The following is a 21,303-nucleotide window of genomic DNA, read 5'->3' as shown; positions in this document are numbered from 1 at the left end:
TGTTTATTTTGTTTTGAAACATGGCCTGTGTATATAGTTCTAACTGGCCTACAACCCATTCTGTTGACCTGTCTTTCTTTGAACTCACAGATTTGCCTGCCTCAGCCTCCCAAGTGCTGAGTTTAAAGTCATACATCATCACACCCAACACAAAGGACTTTTAACTCAGTTTTTATAGTTTGAGTTGTCACTCGTACTTCCCTTTGTATTCAAGGCCCCAGGTTCAATCCCCAGAACTACCTCAAAGTTGTAAAGGACACTTTCAGTTTTGCATACAAGTGTAAGATTCACAGCAAACTTGAGAGTAAGCTGCAAAGCCTGATTATATACCCTTACCTCTACACGTGCTTAGACCCCCCTATTACAAACAGCCCCCACCAAAGAGGTACATTTGTTCCATCTGCTCTGTCTCCAGTCAACTATCAGCTGAAGTTCACAGTTCACATTAGGGCTCATATTGCAGTTGAATATGACACAAGTATGGCTAGCCCTATAATGGCATGCCTATATCATTATAGTATCATATAGCAATGGTTAATCCTAACTATCATCTTGATTGGATTGAGACAGACTCCTGGGAGGTTCATCAGGCACACGTATGAATGTGTCTCTGATAGTGTTTCCAGAAAGGTTTAACCAAGGAGATAAGGCCCACCTCGAATGTGGCTGACCACCCCTAAGGCTGAAGGCACAGGTAGATAAAGGGGGAGGGAGAACGTAGAACTTGCTAGCGTAAGCATCCTCTCTCTTGGCTTCCTGACCTCCATGAGATGAGCTGTTCTGTTTCACTTCTGTACCATGATGGCCTGGAGTCTGAAACTGTGGCCCAGAATCCTTCCTTCTCTTGAACCGAGTCTCTTGAGTACTTGTCACATACAGACTAGTTTCACTTGTAAAAATTCATCTATTCATCTCTACCTCTGGCAATCACTGGCTTTTCTACTGTCTGCAGAATGCCCACTATCCAGAATCCCTCAGTGTGGAGCCTTTTCCAGACTGACTTCCCTCACTTAGTAATATGCATTTGAATTTCTTCCATGGCTCTTTGTCATAGGATATCCCTTCTATTTTTGGTACCAAATAACATCCCATTATCTGCATTATGACAGTTTATTTCTCTGTTCAGCTGTTGAATGACATCTTGGTTATGTCTAAGATTGGGCAATCATGAATAAAGCTGCCGTAGATGTATGTGCATAGCGTTTTGTGAGAACAGAGGGTTTTTAGTTTCTTTAAATAACAAGAGGTTCACAATGCTGGGTCATATGGTAAGGTAATTTTTCTAAGAAACCGCCAAACGCTTTCTTCCAAAGTGACTGCAGCATTTTGAATTTCCATCAGCATGAATGTGAGATTGTTTTTAAAACTGGGGACTGAACTGGCTTCACAACAGATGCTAATCTTGGTCAAAAAGCCCGACCCTCTAATCACCTTCTAATTGTGCTAAGGTTCAGCAGACAAATTTTGGGAAGAACTATATATACCCAAACACTCCTCTTACTTTTGATTTTGAGTCTGTCTCACTAGATTGCCCAGATTGGCTTAAAACTTCCCCTGAAGTCCTGACTCTAATCTCTCAGCCTTGGTTACAGAGTAGCCGGGCTTCTGGCTAACATTACCAATCCTACCTGAGTGGGAGTTCTTATTGCTCCCCATTCTTGGCAGGGTTCTGGATTTGGGCCATTCTTGTAGGTGTAGACTGAAATTTCATTACTGTTCTAATGTTCATTTCCTTCCTAATGGACGTCAGCCATCTTTCGTAGGCTTGTTTGCTCTCTGTAAATCTTCCTTCATGGACCATCTATGGCATGTGTTAAAAACTCCATTTTTTCTTAGAGTGGGCATTAAGAGTTCTGTGTTTGTAGTTTGTTCAGTAAAAATAATAGACTGCTGTGGTTTATAAACAACAGAAATGTTTTTCACACTTATGGAATCTTTGGGGTATGGGACATAGTTGCAAGATAGAGGGTGATGAGGGAAGGCCTTGATGGAGATGCCTTTATACAGTGCATATGAAGATGCTCTTATACGATGTGGAGAGTAAATAAAGTCCACAATCATGTCACCAAGAGATTTGCTGTCTATAAAGGGAACCCCTGGTCCTCTTGCTCAGCTCTCATAAGTCAGAAGGGGAGATGCAGGTGGGTAATTAAGGTTCCTTTTCTTTTAAGATTATACATACATACATATATATATATATGAATAACATTGTCACTCTCTTCAGACATACCAGAAGGGGGCACCAGATCCTATTAGAGATGGTTGTGAGCCACAATGTGGTTGCTGGGAATTGAACTCAGGACCTCTGGAAGAGCAGTCAGTGCTCTTAACCACTGAGCCGTCTCTCCAGCCCAAGGTTTCTTCTCTAAGAGCACCACAGAGGCACAACAGAACAACTTAACAGAGGGAAGTTTCTTTTGCTCACACTCTCAAAAGATTTAGCACATGACATAAAGCCTGGAGGAGTTGTAAGAACTGATCTTATCTCGGAGGACTGGGAAGCAGAAGGCTTTGTGTTACTAGAAGCAGATGTTTCTCTAAAAGCTTCCCCCAGCAACCTATATCTTATAGTTGGGCTCATGTCCTAAAAGTTTTATAACCTCTAAAATTGTACCACAAGCTTAGGCTCAAGTGTTCAAACTTGAGACTTGGGGGGACATTTAAACTGAAAGCATGACAGGACTGATTCTGCTTGTGAGGCTGCCCCTCCCCCATCCAATTACCACCTAAAATCCCTAAGTTGAGGATTCCGGTCAACAGATAAACTTGTGGGGAAACACGTTTAGCACATAGATTTTATATATTTACAAGTAGCCCTTGATCAGATATGCTTAGTACAAGTCCAGAGCTTGTCTTTTACTCTCTTGACCACACGTTTCCCAGAGTAGAAATTCTGTCGTGCTGCCAGTTAGACCCAGAAAGCCTGTGCTGTTTATTTGGAGTGTTCCCTGCATCACCGTAAGCTTGGAAATTAGTCAATTTCTCATATATGTTTGCTTCTCACCGAGTCTTTAAGAATATTGATTCCTCTTAAGTTGGCAGTTCTCAACAAGTTTTCAGAGGTGTCAATCGTTCAGCTAGATCTCTTGGGCCTGGTCAGGATGTTCTTGGTTTTTCCCAGCTGTATGCGAGGATGTTATTGCTGAATGGAGAGTCATTAACAATGCCGCTAAACAGTGACAATGTTGCTAAAGATCCTTCCCTGCTGTAGAATCACTGGGCTCTCAGCTACCTAACTCACAGTGTCAATAGTATCAGTAGACAATTGAGAAATTGTCTTAGGCCCAGGAATTCTGTCTCAGAGATTATTCAGATTAATGACTACATTAATTAGAATGCATGGGCATGATAATTCTGAAAGATACCTATCCTTGAAATATGTGTTCACGCACATGAGAAGTCACATGTAGACGTTCCTTTTAGTATTTTCTTACGTGAAACTTCCTAAACAGCCTCAGTGTCCAACAACAAGGCTGACGATTAATGTATAAATGAGCTCTGTGAGAGTGTTGTAGGCCATGTGACCTCTACCCACCTATCTACCATCCTATAGTCCTTTTGACTGCCCTCTATTTTGTTCATGGGCTTGATATAAGATCAAATCCCAGGACTTCTTTCATTCTGGTATTCCTGGCTTGGAAACTAGGAAGGACTAACCCTTTCTCTGTGAGTCATGTGATGAGGCAGTCACATGGCCTGAATTTGGACTATCAGATGGATCTTTGAGCCATGAACTAAGTAGAGGTAGACAGACCACTGGAGAGTTAAGTTCCTGAATGTAGGTATCTATCGGAAAGAGGGGGCTGCCTCCTGGTCTCATAGTTCTTGCAAAGTGAATCAAGCTTCTATTAGTCCATCTGAAGACCTTGAGTTCTATTACTAGAAACATTGGTGAAGCAGTTAATTACTTAATTATTCAGGAAAGAATCAGACCAACAGGTGACAGATGCCTGAAGACATTTTTAAAATACATATAGAATATCAAGTTAACATCATTATACAGAGGATTAATTGAACAATTTCCCTGGCCTTTCTGAACCATTAATACAACTCAAGTAATAAAACCACTGAGGTCATGAGGGGGGAGATGAGAGCATTGGTGGACAGCCTTACAAGTAAGAACTTAACCCATTTAAATAGATACATTGGCTTTCTGTACCTTGCAAATATGCTAACTAATAAATTGCAGAATTCTATGTTATAGTTAAAAGAAATGCATGTCTGACACACTAGAAAGGAAAAAAACAATCAAGATAGGACCTTGCAATATAGCCTTGACTGCTCTGGAGCTGGGTGTATGGACCCGGCTGGCCTTGAACTCACAGACATCCTTCTGTCTTTCCCTTCTGAGTGCTGGGATTAAAGATGTACACCACCACAGTCAGCAAAGAAATCAAATTTTAGAACAGTCATTCACTCAAGGGATGTTTTCTGAGCTCTGGTCATTTCCTGCTCTGTATACTGGACAGGACAGAACTGGTTTCTGACCTCGTGGAATGCTATTTAAAATAGTGAATTATGGGAGATAAAAGTGTCTATCGGTGGTGGAATGACAAATACTGCTTATTATGGAAACAAATATGCTAAGGAAGTATTTACAGTAATTTAAAAAATTATTTTAATGACCGAAAATTAAGTGAAATAAACTATAAGATTGGGAGCATGTACACATATACACAAAATCACTAAATTATAAATGAAATTATATATAACTGAAATTAAATGCATCATGAACGTACAGAATAATTTTTAATTGCATATGACCAAAAGAAGGTCTACTAAAATGCTAACAGGACTCACTTCTGAATGATAAAACTGTGGGTCTGTGTGTGTTCTAAATCTTGACAACTTTCAGATGCTGTTTTAGAAGTATAAAATATATTATTTATGGCCATAAAATTGTTTAAGAAACATAGATGCTGTCCTAGTTTCTTTCCCCATTGTCGTGATAAAATACCGTGAGAGAGAAAGGGTTTATTTTAGGTTATGGTTCCAGATTATAGTCCATTAGCACAGGTCAGTCAGGCATCACCTAGTCACATGACATCCACAGTCAAAAAGCAGAGACCTTTATTTATTGATTGATTTATTTGTGTGTGTGTGTGTGTGTGTGTGTGTGTGTGTGTGAGATTGTTTATCTGTGCACCACGTGCATGCCCTATCCCTCAAGGCCAGAAGGAAGTGGTGGATCCCCTGAAACTGGAGTTACAGAAAAACATGAGCCACTATTGAGTGTCAATAACTGAGCCCAGGTCCTCTGTCAGAGCGGAGAGTGCTCTTAACTATTTAGCCATCTTTCTAGCTGTGTCTTTCTCCTTCACAGTTCAAGATCTAAACTCAGGGAATGTTGCTATCTGTGGAGCATGGGTCCTCCACTTCAATAACCATAATTAAGATAACTATCAATAAACATGCCCACAGGCCAACCTGGTCTAGACAATCCTTCAGACTCCCAGGTCAGTCTAGAGTGTGTTAAGCTGATAATTAAAATTAGCCATTGCCGACTATATTTTCAAAACAACCCATAAGAATATCTTAGCTATATATACAGATACATGTTTGTAAGATGCACACACACACACACACACACACACACACAATGCGCACATGCACATGCACACACCACATGTTATAAGTAAATTAAAAACTGATCATCTTATTAAACCCTTTTCAAATTCTAATGGGAAAACCATAGAGTTTAGCTTATTCCGCTGTGAGCTGTAAATCTCATTTTGCTGGTCTCTGATGACCACAAGTTACAGAATGGATCAAAGGCTAATTTAGTTGGGCCACTTTCTCTACCAGTGGCAGGTTGGGAGTCAGTAGTCAAGTTCTAGTGAGGTTGCCTGAGACCAATGTGGTGTGTAAGAGGATGTTGCATTAGCCTTAACTACAGTCTTTGTCTGAGGACACAGTCAGGTCTTGTTTAAATAATACTTAAGACAGGGTACACGGATAAAGCAACTTACACCATCTCTTTTGTCTGGGGCAGGCAAGGTGGGACCTCCTCTTGACATCAAACTGGGAGCCTTGAACTGTACAGCCTTCAGCATCCAGTGGAAAACACCAAAGCGTTCTGGTAGCTCCATTGTTGGGTACACAGTGAGTATAAGGGCATGGGGGATTCTGCAGTCTCTCTCTCTCTCTCTCTCTCTCTCTCTCTCTCTCTCTCTCTCTCTCTCTCTCTGTGTGTGTGTGTGTGTGTGTGTGTCTGTGTGTCTGTGTGCGCACATGCACATGTGTGCATAGGCACATGGGTACGCCTGTCTGTCTGTCTGTCTGTCTGTCTGCTGTCTGACTGACTGACTGACTGACTTCATTTTCACTATGAATACCTCCTGTACAGGTTAAGTCTCTCTTATGTGATTGGGATCAGAAATATTTTGAATTGGGGATTCTTTTTCCTTTCAGATTTTAGAGTATCTCCCTACTATATAATTAGAATACATTGGGCTAAGACCCAAAGCTAAACCCAAAATCTAATAACGGTTCATATGTACCTTAAACGTACATATAGCAGAAGACAATTTTATATACTTTTAGTGTATCTAGGTTTTCACTCACCAAGTGAAGCCAGGTGTGAAATCTTACTTTTCTGTGTGGTTTGGGGTCATATCAGCACTCAAAATGTTTCAGATTTCTGAAGCAGTTGAGAGTTTGATTTTTCTAGTACAGGTACTCACCCTGTTTTTGACTCTTCGCATCAATCCTCTTGTGTTAATGAGTGTGTCATTCTTCTCTGGTGACCTGGTAGTACCCTTCATCCACTGGGCTCTACCCAGTCTTTTTGGTATTGTGGCAAAGGGAAATCAAAACAGGTAGAATGCATGGTTTCTGTTACCATCTGCATAGCATCAAACTTAGATAATAATACATACACAGAAAAAATCACAGGGAACCACTGACAGGATCTGAGTTAAAGGGGCACACAAGTAAAGCAGGGGAATGGTTAGTGACTGTGTCCTAGGCCAGAAGAGACAAACTGGGCTGAACTATAGCAGTTCACCAAAATATGTTTTCTTTGAATAGTGTTTTTAGAAATGAGTTAACTGTAGAAGTCAGGGTTTTTCAGACTTCTGAAATCTCTGTGATATTAGGAGAGTTAGCCATACCAAGCTCACGATGTCCTGCCCTTGGGGTTGAGCACTTCATCTGGAATGGAGAGAATGCTGCTTGTTCCCCTTGCCTCCTCCACTGCCTACTGTCTTTGTTTCACTGAAGAACAGAGGTTGTTGTCCATGGTCCATGCCCTCTGGTCTTCTTAAAGTAGAAATCTATTTTGAGATAGTCTAAGGGGTTCTGGTGCTATAGTTCTACATCATGACCAAAAGCAACATGAGGAGAAAAGGGCTTATTTTATCTTGCAACTTTCAGGTCACAGTCTATCACTGAGGGGAATCAAGGCAGGAATCAAGCAGAGCAGGGAGCTGGGGATAGGAACTGAAGACAAGGCCATGGAAGAGTGCTGCTTACTGGTTTATGCAACCTGCTTTCTTCCAGCACCCACAACCTCTACCCTCAGAGAACTGGGTTCATCCTCATCAATTATCACGCAAGAAAATGCACCATAGTCTTGTCCAGGGGTTAGTCTTATCGGGACATTTTCTCAGTTGAGGTTGCCTTTTTCAAAATGACTATATCTTGTGTCAAACTGTCATAAAATGAGCCAGCAGTGACTTATCTACAAATGTGAGAAATGAGTGCCCCAAGAAGGTTGTAATTTGGGGGGAGGGGGAAGAATTTGAGTCCAGCTCCACCCATTTTTCCTCACTGTGGGGGTCTTTCTCCAAGCCTGTGCAGGCTATGGTTCTACTAGATACTACCCTTTAGTCACAGGGACCTAGTACTTATGAGGCAAGGTGATATATCACAATAGCCACACCCTTTCTGAATGGTTTTGAACTTTTGATATTAAGTTAATGTTGCCTCTATTCTCACCAGAGTCTCTGCTTCTTTTCAAGGTATTTTACTCTGAGCTTGGTTCAGATAAGTCCCTCCGGGAACAGTCACATAATGTACCTGTTGGCCAGGATACCCTAATCACTGTGAGTATTTCCACGTAGGCATCAGGTGTTTGGGACCTCAGGAAAACACAAATAGACTTCTGGATTGCTACATGTATTTCCATGTATGTAATAATAACAAGGGTTTGTCTTAGCATTCTCAAGTGTCTCCTATGTGAACTACTCTGGTGACATGCCCCTCTCTCCAGAAAGGCAGGCAATTGTTACAAAGGACCATCCCAGATCCTCTTCATTCTAACCTGAGTAGAATCAGTCACACAAAGACCTCTCCACTCTGCCATCCTTTTCTTCATAAAATTCAAGACTGACACGTTTGTAATCTCAATAAAACTTTATAAATAAAGATGTCACATCTGTGTGTTCCCAACTGGCAGAAGAAAATGATGTAATTTGAAATGATATTCACATGGTCTCTTGTTTATTTTATTTTCCCAGCCCAGCATGTGTCAACTTCTCCCGTTTCTTGTCAGAGTCTCTCAGGGTGAAATTTTTGCTTTTGGCTTCTTCTGGTTCCTTCTTGCCCCTCCCCCCAATCCTCCTTCCCGTTCTGCCCCTTAATCTGCAGGCCAGAGCTTCAGAATAGCTCCATAAAACATGACACTGGTGCCTACAAACAACAGTGTCATGATGGCCGTGGTGGCACTGTCTGTCACTCCCATTTAATAAGTGCCTGCTGAGTACAGCACAGCCCGGAACCCATTTGTCATCTTCGATAAGCCACTATTACTTATTAAGTGTCTGTCACCGCCAGGCACGGTCCCTCCTGCTTTATGTTTGTTTTTCTGTTTAATCTTCACAACTCTTCCATGACCTCATTCCGCTGACAGGAATGCTGAAACAGAGAGGTGAAGTAACTCCCCCAAATCATATATTATGGAGAACCAGTAGCATCTACACACCTTCGGTGGCGGTCTGAGCCACAAACCTGTCTCATCTAAAGCTCTCATGATCTGGGAAGACTAGCTATGCATTTCAGCTTGCTTGTATCTTCCTGTCTTCAGCCCTATTAGTGCCCCCCCCAGCTTCCTGTGTTTCAAGGCTTCCTCTTCTACCTAAAACACAGTCTGACCCAGAGTTTTGAAACTTCCAAAATAGAAGACCAGGAAGTGTGACAATTGGCTTCTGGAACTGCCACTCCCATTTGCAGGTCAGAACGTTAGCCAATGTGACTTTGTCTAAGCTTCAGCTTTGTCCCTTAGAAAGAATACAACAATCACACTGTGCCTGCCAAGAGTAGATGAAACTCTGTCATAAAGCCTCTCATAGACCATCACGAGAATGCTCCATGTCATGTCTGATGCTTTGGTGTTGACTATACGCCCTCTGTTCTTTACATCCAGGCATTACGGTACCCTGACAATTTCTAGTATTCCAGCATTTGCTGATGTAACAAATGGCATAGTTACTTCTGTATGGCCACTGCAAGATAACATGCAGTCCCTGTTTAGGGACAGCATTCAGTCTTGGGAAAATTCAGTCTGGCCTGCTGGCATGCAATCATAGCTACACAGGAGGCTGAGGCAGTTTAAGGCCTGCTGAACTACAGAGTGAGTTTGAGGATATACCATAAGCTATTTATGAAGACCATGACTCAAAAGGAAAGGAAAAAGAATAGAAATGAAAAGGTAAAAGTGGGGAGGCTGAGGCAGTAACTCAATGGTAGGGTGCTTGACGAGTATGTGAGGGGCTCATCATTCAAATTGCAATGTACAGATCAAAACAAATGAATAAAGCTTACATTTACTCCTCAAACAATTAGAGGACAGTATAAGACCAGATGCCATTAACCTGATATTTAATAGGCAGAATTTGAAAGGGATAGATAAATATTGACATGAGCAGTCAAGAGATAAAGCTTGGGGCTAGGAATTGAAACAGAATTTTCTAGAAAGTCAGATTCAAAGGCATACCATTCAAGTAGGAAGAAGTGGTTTGAACATTAGGAATGGGCTTATGTGTGTGTACACATATGGCTGGGTGCTGGTATTATTGGATAGGAGTAAAGACATGTCTCTGATATACAAGACTAGAGGAGAATTAATACCTATGCATGAATATGATAAATCTATAGGACAGAGTGGGAAGGCTTATAGAATGGCAATCCCTAAGTTCAGATTCCTATGCTATACCCAACTGACCCACCAATCAGACAATCCTTCTGAGTCTGTCTCCCATCAGCAAACTTAGGATTCCAATGCTGTCCAAGGCCACAGATAGTATTTGTGGTTGCCAAAAGTGTGTCCAAGTACCTCTCAGTCTTTGGCAAAGCTTATATGGGCACCCTGTAGTATTTTAAAACTTTGGAGCTGGCAAGAAGGCTTGATGAGTAAAAAGAAGTTGATGTACAACCTGGTGACCTGGAGTTTGTTTACAAGAGCAAGTAAAGGTAGAGAGGGCTGACTTCATAAAGTTATCCTCTGTCTTTGTACATGTATCATGGCCCACATATATATCATGTACACACACACAAGCACACACAATGGTGGTGGTGGTGGTGGTGGTAGTAGTGGTGGTGGTGGTGGTGGTGGTGGTGGTGGTGGTGGTGGTGGTGGTGATGATGATGATGATGATAGCAATAGTAACTTTCAAGAAAAACAGCAACATCTCTGTGAATTAATATTAAGAAGGTGTTTGGATATAACTATTTAGTCAGTGAAGTTGTTGTGTAATCTGTTTGACCCAGAGATGGTGTAAAGTGTTTCTGAGAAGTTACATGTGCCTTAGGCAGAGGATGTTTGGAACCTTGGTACTTTAGCATTTCAACCTATAGCATATAGATGTTGTGAGGATTAAATGAGTTAAATGGTTATAGCGTTCTTAGCATAGGAAGTGGTTAATACAATTTACATTGCAAAAGAAGGAGTGTATTTGCCTTCATCATACTTGTGGGCAGAGGCAGGAGCTCTGTGGATTGAGTGTAGCCCTGAAGAATTTTTCTTCTTCAGTTCTCTTCTGCTTTCCTTTCTCTCTCTTCAAGGACTTCCTGATCATCAGGCGATTTTTGTATGTCTTTGAGAAGTTGACCCCCAACCCCAGCCCAGGATGGGGGAAAGGGGGTGTCCTCTTCATTGAATGTTTAATTTTCTGCATCCTTTTGTCCTATGTAAAGCCCATGTAGATAACTAATCATAGGGTTAGCAAGTGGGATTTTAATCATTTAGGAAGGGGTATTAGCATCTTTGTGCCTGTTGTGTTACCTCACAAAACAAAGAGAGGCTAACGTGAGGAAGTCATTAAAACTCTGTTCTAAGATTATGGGAAGCTAGTTAAAAAGAGAAAATATTTAAACTGGTGAATCACATAATAGAGATGTCACCCCCCCACCCCTATTCCAACATCTTCTCTCCTTACTTTTACTGCCACAGAGTGTCCTTATTGTAACCTTGGCCCCCACCACCAAAAATCAAACTTGGTTTGATTTTCAAGATTGAGTGCCAAGTAGGTAACTAGCTTGACAAGGAGATAGTCAGACTTAAATGATACATTGAAAGGGGAAAACAAAACAATAGTTAATCTGACCAAAATCACCTGGCTGGCAATGTGGCACTCCTAGAGATTGTTTGACAGACTTCCTTCTGGAAGCTTCTGATACAGTTAGCTGTTTGCACCCACCGTATCCTTTGTCTTAGAAAGATGACTTGCTGCTCTACTCTGGAAAACAAAATAGTGAAGTAAAACAAAGAAAATGTGATAATATTTTTGAGCCTTAGAAATAGAGAATAACTCTTCGACTGACGATGTTTACATTTTGATCGTGTATCATCAGTTAAGTGTTTGAGCACACACCAATATATGTATATTTATGTATTTATAAATTATACATGTAGGGCTATTCTAATGTATTATGTACATTATAAAATCCCACAGAATCTTTAAAGAAGAGATAAAACAGAAATAGAAAGTTCTGGTTTCTTTGGCTATCTCACTGGGTCGTGTTGCTTACTTAAAGGCTCCAGGCAGTTCTTTAGACTCTACTGGTCTGCCTGAGCCTGAACATTGTTTCTGTTTATGTTACGTCTAAAGTCAGAGAGAGAACTTAAGAATCGTTGGACTTGTTTCTAGTTCCCACTCTATTATCACCCGAGCAAGGGTGAACTTCAGGAAGGTTATTGAGCTCATCAGAATCTGTTTGACAGAACCTGGGTAGACTAGATCCTGGCAGGAGCCACACTGGCCAGTAGAGAGCATATGGAAATATATGTCAGTCGATAGATAGCATATAGAAGTACGTCAGTCAACAGGGCATATGGAAGTATGCCTGAGTAGCTTAGTGGGCAAACATGAAGGTTATAAACTTTTCAGGGGAGATTCTACACAAGGAAAATTTTTATCTCCCTTCCATCTTGCTGTTCTTTTAAAGATGTGTGTGAGTGTGTGTATGTGTGTGTGTGTGTGTGTGTGTGTGTGTGTGTGTGTTTAGAAAAGGCATTGGATCCCTTAAGACTCATGATTGTGTAGATATTATCAATGAGTTCTTTCTACAGCCCCCCACCCCTTTGTGCCCTCATCCCCATGGTTTAAAGCAGCTCACTGCCACAGCCATGTTGTACCAACGAATGAGGGAAAAATAAAGAAAGAGAAGAGGGAACACACACTCCTTCATTCTAATGAATAGCTCAGAAATTAGGCTCTGCATTTTCACCTGTGTCTTATTGGACCAGTTCTGTTCAGGTGACAATGCCAAAGGAAGGGAGGCTAGACATCTCATGCCATTGTCCAGCTGAAGTGCAGGGATTCTGTTATGGATGAGGATTGAATGGATATGAAGAAGTCGAGTCATAAGACCAAATTGTGAATGGATGGGATACTAGGACAGTAGATACAGAAAGGCAATTGAACTTCAAACAAACAGAGATATGAATGTGCTATGCCTGGAAGCCAGGAGATTGGAAAGACTAAGTTGTGGAAATTTTTATAATGGAAGCTACAGTCACAGTTGCTTGGGATAACATCATTGCTGTTTTGATCCAGCTTCAGAGTCTATAAAATGGGGATAATTGCACTGACCTCTCAGAGTCATTGTGTGAATTGGAAAAAGCACTGGTGTGCTAAGACCTTATAAATTCCAAAACACTATGTAAAAGCATTTTGCTAAACCAATCATGAGATGCAAGTATCATACTATGCCCACCTGTGAACAGGGAAGAATCCTGGGGAAGAGGTATCTTCACTCAATTAATTGAACTTTCTCTCTGAGCTCAGTGAAATGCATGACTTGCCTTTCAAAATCCCTACAGATGTGAATCAATGGACACTGAGTCACTGACAGATGTTCCTGGTGTTGTGGAGATGCAACTCTAGGAAGTGGTTTTTCACTTCAGGAAAGACTAGGCAAATAAGCAAACAAAATCAGAGTTCTCTGGCAGCACCCAACCTTTGCAAAAAAACAAACTAAAGATATGGAGAGATAGTTAGAGAAGGATCCTGAATTCAATCTGGCTTCCCCAAGAAAGCATCCCCAACTGAAACGAAGCACGAGAGAGAGGAATGTCTTGGGTTGCTTTCAGACTTTGACAAAGTACCCGAACACAGCAAAACCTTTTTACTTCACGAAGAACATATTGGGCATTCTCTCCAGTTTCATGGAAGCCTGAAGTGACATTTATAAGAGTTTCAAGGACAGACATATAAAGATTTGTTGAATTGTCTGGTATTTCACTAATCATTCAAAAGATTTTCACAAGTCACACTATTCTGAGAAGTTCTATTGGGGAAGGGAATGTCAGCAGAGGAAATGAGAGGAAATCATTGAATCCATCCAGTTCTTTCTTCGCGGCCCCACCTTCTCAGTACTCTTGAGCCACTCACAGGTGGGCCACCTGGCTAGCGTATCAGCATGAGAAATGATGAGCTAAAAGCAGTTGGCCTCTGTCTCTCCCCATCTGAGGGCAGCACTAATCTTCCAGGTCTAACCTGTAGTTGGGTGCTTGCTAATGTATATATGCCACTTCTACAATTATAATTTTTTCTCTCTTTTTATACCTGATACACCCACAGTTCTGACCTATGAACATTCATATCACAATAATGTTCTACAGGCTTTTGCTGTAGATTGTATTAAATAATAATCTAGCTTTCGTTATTTATTATTGATGTAAACCTCACAATACTTTCCAGTATGGATATGATTAATTTAAAGCTCAGGTTTCAGAGTCATGTTGAGCAAGGTTTGGATTCTAATTCGTCCCTTACTAAGTATATGTTGTGAGTACACTGAATTTAAATAAAGGTATATGCACAAAGGCAAGGACATAGGACCAATAAACCAGCCATAGATAGTAATTAATGTTAGTTAAAATTTGTATCTGCTCCTGGCCAAATCAACACTAATGTATGAAATCGCATCATTTCCTTCCACTTTCATACATCATACACACATATACATACATCATATACATACACATGCATATACACATACATATATATCATGTACATATACATCATATACATAACATATACATAATATTACTATATACATAATATTACTATATACATAGCTGTGCACTATTATAGCTCACCTTATCCTATCAATATTATTTTTATTTTAACTTCAAAAATTATTTTACTTTCTCTGTGATGACTTCCTAGCACAAAAGGATCCTACAGAAAAAGCCAGTGGAACATTCATTTAGTTAGAAAGTATTTCTGCTCTGTGGACCAAACCTGGAGTGCCAGCTGAGAGAAGAGAAAACCTGAGTGTTTGGACCCACCACTCCTTCTAGACTCTAGACCCCTCAACTTGGCCTCAACCTTGAGATAGAAGATAGAGTTAGGAGCCCAGGAAGCAGAGCAGGAGGGGGCACTATGGACGTGGGCCTCATGTTCACCAGAGATCTCCTGTGAAGGAGCATTTAGGAGAGAGAGAGAGAGAGAGAGAGAGAGAGAGAGAGAGAGAGAGAGAGAACAAGGGAGGACTAGAAACAGATACCTTGTAGAACACTATTGCAGTGATCCAGATAACAAGCCAAGGGACTCCGAGGTAGAAATGGAGGAAGGGGGCAGGTCTGAGGACTTAACACAGTGGCTGGCAAGAGACACCCAGTCCTGTCTGTGGAGTTGCTGACTACAGAGCCTGGAGCCGGGTGCTGTCTTAGCTTGTTTTGTGCTGCTACAACAGAACATCATGAGTAATTTATAAAGGGGACATTTTTATTTGGCTCGTGTTTCTGAAAGCTGAATATCCAAGGGCATTAAGAGTCACATCTGTTCAGCATCTGGTAAGGGCCCCCTGCTGCGTCATCCCAGTGTAGAAGGCGAAAGCGCCAGAGAACAGGAGTGAGAGGGGTCAACTCACTTCTATTTAGATTTTCAATGTTTGCTCTTTTCTTTTGTTCTTTTTTTTTCCTTTCTTCTCTCTTCCTTCCTTTTCTATCTTCCTTCCTTCCTTCCATTTTTTCTTTCTTTCACTTATTTATTTATTTTTGAGATACAATATCTGTATCCCAGGCTGGACTCAAATTAAACACCCCATGTAGTCAGAATGACCTTGCATTTCTGAGCCTCCTGCTTCCCTTGGTCAAGAGCCAGCTCCTTCAATAACTAACTAGCCTACTCCCATAGTAACTAATATTAGTCTATTCCTGAGGGTTCTGTCCTCATGAACTAATCACCTAGGACTTGGCACAATCTCTAACACTGTTGTACTGAGGATTTAGGTCTCTATTAGATGATGAACGTGGACTTGAGGGGAAATGCAATCAAGCTCTAGAAGGTACTATTGATCAAGATGGCCCGGTCAGTAGTTGAGGTAATGAGGTAATCTGCTTGAGGACATGTTGGTTCTTGATTCCTTGCTTTCATTTTACTTCAGTTTACTTATTCATTCATCAAAAGTCCCACGTGAGCACTGGCAATATGTCTGGCAATACTCTGCTAAGCTCTGTGATGCCAGGGGAATAGGAAGTTACATCTTGCCCTCAACTGGGTAGGGAGAAGGTGAACAGGCAATTACAAGACAAGGTGAGTAGTGTTGAGATTGAGGCCCACCAAGGACACCAAGGAAACATAGAGGAGGGGCATCTAACAAGACTGGGGGACGGGGTAGAGAAATGAGGTAATGTCTCAGTTGAGTCATGAAGGATGGGCAGGGTGAGCCAGGCAGAAGCATGGAGAAGGGCATTTCATGGAGAGGAGCAGCAGGTTCAAAGGCCCAGAGGCAAGGAATTGAATAGCAGAAGTGTGATCCCTGCCAAGTTCTTAGGTATGACTGGAATGTAGAATGCAAGGAGGGGCGGTAGCATGGGTGATGTTAGAAGGATGAACCAGGGGGACACATGTATGCTGTTCTAAGGGAAGTTTTAAGTGTAAAGTGATAGGGTTCGATTTGCGCCTTAGGAAAACAACATTAGCATAGCAGCGTGGGGTCCAAACTGGAGCACAGTCAGTACTTGTGGTACACAGAGTCAGCCCATTGGCATCATTATAAGGTCTTAGACTTAAATGACTATTTGGGATAAGGTGGCATAGGTGGATTCCAATGGAGTGAAGAAGGTGTCGTCAACTACACTGATAACTGATTGGGAGATCTGGAGAGAATGGATATATGAGTATCTAGAATTTCTGGCTTAGAAAATGGGAAGAGGGAAGTGAGTGTTGTATTTAATTTTCCTAGTAGGAAGAGGAGTAATTGGTTATGTGTGTGGTCAGATCTTAATGTTATTAGGTATGTGTGGTCAGGAATTACAATTGATGTCTTAAGTTTTCATAATTATTAGTTGAAACTTTTGAAGCATTTTTTAACCTCCTAATTTTCTTCAGTGACAATGAACATCTAAAGATGTCCTGGAATAAAATTAAGATGTGATCACAGCTCTCAAACAGTTCAATAGTGTACAACCTTGTTTGAGAAACAGTAACAGTAAAAGTTTGTAGTGCAAGTTGATGGTTCATATTTTTGGACTCTGTGTGTGTGTGTGTGTGTGTGTGTGTGTCTTTCTATGGGTGTGTGTTTGTATGTGTCCTCTCTTCTCTGTGTGTGTGTGTGTGTCTGTGTGTCTATCTGTGCATTTGTGTCTCTTTATGTGCTTGTCTGTGTGTGTGTGTGTCTGTGTGTCTATCTGTGCATTTGTGTCTCTTTATGTGCTTGTCTGTGTGTCTGTCTGTGTCTGTGTGTATGTCTGTGTCTGTGTGTATGTCTGTGTCTGTGTGTATGTCTGTGTCTGTGTGACATCTATGTGATGAAGTAGGATGTATATAGGCCTCGGCTATAAACAGGAATCACTTCCGTCTCATCTAAATTCTATCACACAGTTTGAAGGTAACTGCATAAGGTTATCTTACCTCACCAGTGGTTTTGGCTGACATGTCACATGAGGTCAAATGTACAATTTTGACTTCTAATCCCATACGAGTGTTATAAAAATCTTTGGTTTTGTTTTTTTTTTTTTTGAATTAGAATTTTTTTCCAAATTAGTGGCAAAATACTTAGCAGTTATGCTCACCAAGTTTAGGTGGTCCAGAAAGGTGTCAAGGAAATCGTTGACTCCTGAAGTGGATGGTGAACCTAGGTAAGCAGAGGAGCATCATCACAGACACTGGACAGTTGGTATCACAACTTGTTTCTTGAGCATGGCTTTCTTACCGAGTATGATACAGTACACACACGATCACTAATTCTATGATCATACAGGACAGCTACATGTCCACTACTGAAGAAGCTGACACTAGTGAGGTATCAATTGATGTGAAGAGCACAGGTAGGAAAGAGTAGAAGAATCAGGTTCAGGCCAGAACAGGTTGGCTCTAAGCTGGTACCCTTTCCACTGCAATGTACTCTACTGCTTCTCTCTGTTGAGGCCAGCTGCACCTCCCACTTAGCACTGTTGTTGAGGACAAGACTCTTTTCTTGAAGCTGAAGGGGCAAATCTTCTTCAGCTAGGGCTTTCTACTCGGTATGGGTCTACTGAGAAGTTCACACATGCATCCAACATTAGTTCTAGCAGTTGTCAGGGAGCGGGAAGCAGTCAACATCAGCATCTCTATCAGCCTGATCTGGAAACTTGTCCACAATGCAACCAATCCTTAGGCCACTCCCCATTCAGGACTAGAGTCAGGTCAGACACTATGGGACTTGAGCCCATTGTTTACCTTAAGAAAACTTTTACTGTGTTTCTATCACTTTAAATTTTGAGAACTCAAATTTTCATCCCTTACTCTATGGTACAAATCATAACTCAAGTTTGTCATGTGGCTGGCCTCTCCACATTGCAATTTAAGAATGGAAAGAAAGACTCTGGGCATCCCCGAAAGATCCCTCTGTGTTTCTGTGCTCTGCAGCAGCTCTGAGAACAGCATCTGAGGTGTGAATAAGCTCCCACTCTATTAGAGTCTGAGCTGTGCAGACTCTAATAAAGACTGACCCGCTGGACCTGTGAAATATGTTGTGCTGCTTTGTGGGCTTTGAATTCTGTAACTGCTCTAAACCTAGATAGAGCAAACAGTCTCTGCTCCAAGCAAGTTCCCAAAAACATAAGATGCAAACCTTACCGAAACTGTTTAGATCAACAGTTCTCAAGGTGTGGCTCACAATCCCTTTGGGGGTCAGAGAATTCTTTCACTGGTCCATATATCAAATACTTACACTGTGGTTCATAGTAGTAGCAAAATTACACTTATGAAGTAGCAAGAAAATAACTTTATGGTTGGGGGTCACCACAGCATGAGGAACTGCATTAAAGGGTTGCAGCATTAGGAAGGCTGAATGACCACTCTAGACTGTCCAAATAGGACTTCTAATTTTTGACGTCTTCTTGTTTTGATTATTGACAGGAGGAAGTGATTGGAGATTTGAAGCCAGGCACTGAATATCGAGTGAGCATAGCAGCCTACAGCCAGACTGGCAAAGGGAGGCTTAGCTTCCCTCGGCATGTGACCACTTTGTCTCAAGGTAAAAATAGGCTCAACATAATTAATAATGGGAAAGGACTTCCACCTACTTATGCCCTCAGTCATCAAAATTCACATGCCAGATACTGTTTTGGGCTCTAAGAGGCCAGTGGTGACCACAGTAAGCATGCATGTGCTCTATCAGAACTCAGCAGGGCCAGTCAAGGCATTATCTGATTAGCACATAGTGACAGATTGTAAAATACCACAGGCTGCAGAGACTCAGCACATAGGGATGCGGAAGAAACTCGCCAAGACAATTTTAAAAAATGAAACTAACCCATGGATAGGAACCAACATAGTGAAGAAGGGGAGAGAGTGGGAGAAAATCCAGCAAATGTTCATCCATGTGGTACAGAGGTAGACCCTGGGTCCATTGCAGTCACTGTTCACACTGTGCTCTCTGTCAGGAAATGACATTAATCCATCTCCATTCCACTACAAGAAGTGCTTAGAAAAGTGAAAAAGTCTTAAACAATAGTGTGCACAAACCCAGAAGGTTTGGAAGTCTTGACATGTAGACAGCAGTAGGTATGGGGTGACATGATTCTTTTCAAACCTGAGGGGATGCACCCATATGCTCTACCACAGCTGTGTATTCTGGTCATCAGAAAACATACATGCACATACGTACAAGCACACATGCAGAAGTGTTAGGAGGTAAGTGGCAGTAACAATGGGGATTTATCATCCTTGGAGCTAAACACCAATTACAACATGGAAACAGAAGAACGATTGATAAGAGAGGTGTGGCAGAAGATTCTCAGGGGTACATGTCATGTGTCTCTGGGCCAGTGTAGCTAACTGAGTTGTTTGCCAGCCAGAGGTTCTGAAAAGAGAAAGGAAGACAAGATTTCCGAGTGTATGCTACATGGTAAAGTCATGTGTGGTTTTGTTGATTGGTTTGGCTTTTGAGGCCATACCAAATAGATATGTCTCAGTAGTCGAATATGTACCTGTTTTGGAAGTACCCAACCTCTCCATCAGCTGAGACAACTAGCCAAGTTTAGCTGTGTTTGTCATCCTGCCTAGATTCCTGCCTGCCCCCTGAAGCACCCCATCAGCCACATGTCCTTGTGGTTTCTGATTCTGAAGTGGCCCTATCTTGGAGACCGGGAGAGAATGAAGGAAGTGCCCCAATTCAGTCCTACTCTGTGGAATTCATTAGGTAAGTCATGGGTCATGACGTAAGACAGGGGCAGATCTTCACTTGACCTCAGCTGCATGTGTGTTCAAGGTGATGAATAGTCTTGGAGGACCATGTCTGCAACTGGGCCAACATATGTCCCTGAATAGTCATCTTAGGTGAGCTGTCATTGGCGATACTGCCCCCCCCAGTCTCTTTTGCAGCCAAACACCACTCTGAAAATGAACTTTCACCAACAAGCTGGCCTCCATTTCAGGCTTGAAACTTGCCCTTCTGACTTGAAAGTATTGTATTTGAAATAAATATTTGATGGCTTTTCTCAGAGAGAGAGGGAAGAACATTTTTACATACAGACACCATGCACTCCAGATCCACATTACCTTGGGGTGACTTTCTAAGTTTGAGTTCAACTTGCTGCCTTCCTATCTGCATCCTAAGCTCTTGTAATGCAGTTTGATGGGCTGCAGAAATTCATGTGGAACTCGTGATTGCCAAATCCGCTGTGCAATTCTATTTTAAAAAGAGAGAGAAGAAAAGGCAAACAAAGGGAATTCCCAATGCAAGGTCTTCAGCCTGGGGTCTCCATTTGATTCTGGGTAGAAAGTGAGCGTCTAGGGTCGGTCCACCCTTCACTAAAGATGAGAGGCCCCTCTGAGGCTTTCACGCTGTGGATTCATAGAGACTCGGCAGGATTCACTCTTCTGGCTTTCTGAAGCCAGGGCAATAGGTCCTGTCAAGACGTGATGGGTTGTTTTTTCTCTCTTGACCTCCCGGTTTATTCCTGGGCTGTGGGAAGCAGACATCTGTGTCCTCTGAGCTCGTTCTCAGGGAGAGCCTGATGAATTCCAAGTGGCAGAGACTTAAAAGAAGATTGAAGCAATAACCTCTCGGCTTCTGTGTCTGTAAAGTCTAGTGGCTGGTCTGGATTCAGGGAGCACTAGACCCATACAGCCTTGGCAGTCTGTGTTCAATGTTCATCCATCTCGCTGTCCATCAGTTCATTTTCCAGCAGGCTTTCCCTAAGGTTTTGTGGTCTTCCAGCTTAGCTCCCTACTTTCAAGAGAGGATGAATTTCTCTTTGGACCCAGCAGAATTTCTATATGCCTCCTGATTAGCCAAGTCTAGGGCCTTTATCGTTTTCCAAGCTGATTGTGATGGCCAGGGTGGGAAGAAGTTGTGAATTAGCCAAGCACTGGTTGTGTTGTACGCTCTGAAAGCAACCAGAGGTGGAAATTTCAGACCTGGAGT

At 41.8% G+C, this 21,303-nt stretch overlaps 1 protein-coding gene across 3 annotated transcripts in view; it reads left to right on the top strand.

Annotated features, from left to right (window-relative positions):
• The window catches only part of Egflam (EGF-like, fibronectin type III and laminin G domains), a 174,077-nt gene that overhangs the window by 66,696 nt on the left and 86,078 nt on the right, over positions 1–21,303 (top strand). For 2 of the 3 annotated variants that reach the window (XM_006232013.5, NM_001108938.2), the window contains 4 exon segments: positions 5,993–6,102; positions 7,962–8,045; positions 18,792–18,909; positions 19,941–20,076. In XM_006232013.5, the coding sequence (XP_006232075.1) occupies positions 5,993–6,102; positions 7,962–8,045; positions 18,792–18,909; positions 19,941–20,076 (448 nt within the window). 3 annotated transcript variants of the gene reach the window in all.

The sequence above is a fragment of the Rattus norvegicus genome, chromosome 2, assembly GCF_036323735.1.
Source record: "Rattus norvegicus strain BN/NHsdMcwi chromosome 2, GRCr8, whole genome shotgun sequence".
Taxonomy (NCBI): domain Eukaryota; kingdom Metazoa; phylum Chordata; class Mammalia; order Rodentia; family Muridae; genus Rattus; species Rattus norvegicus.
The sequence above is the reverse complement of the archived record's forward strand: the minus strand, read 5'-3'. Positions and strand labels throughout refer to the sequence as shown.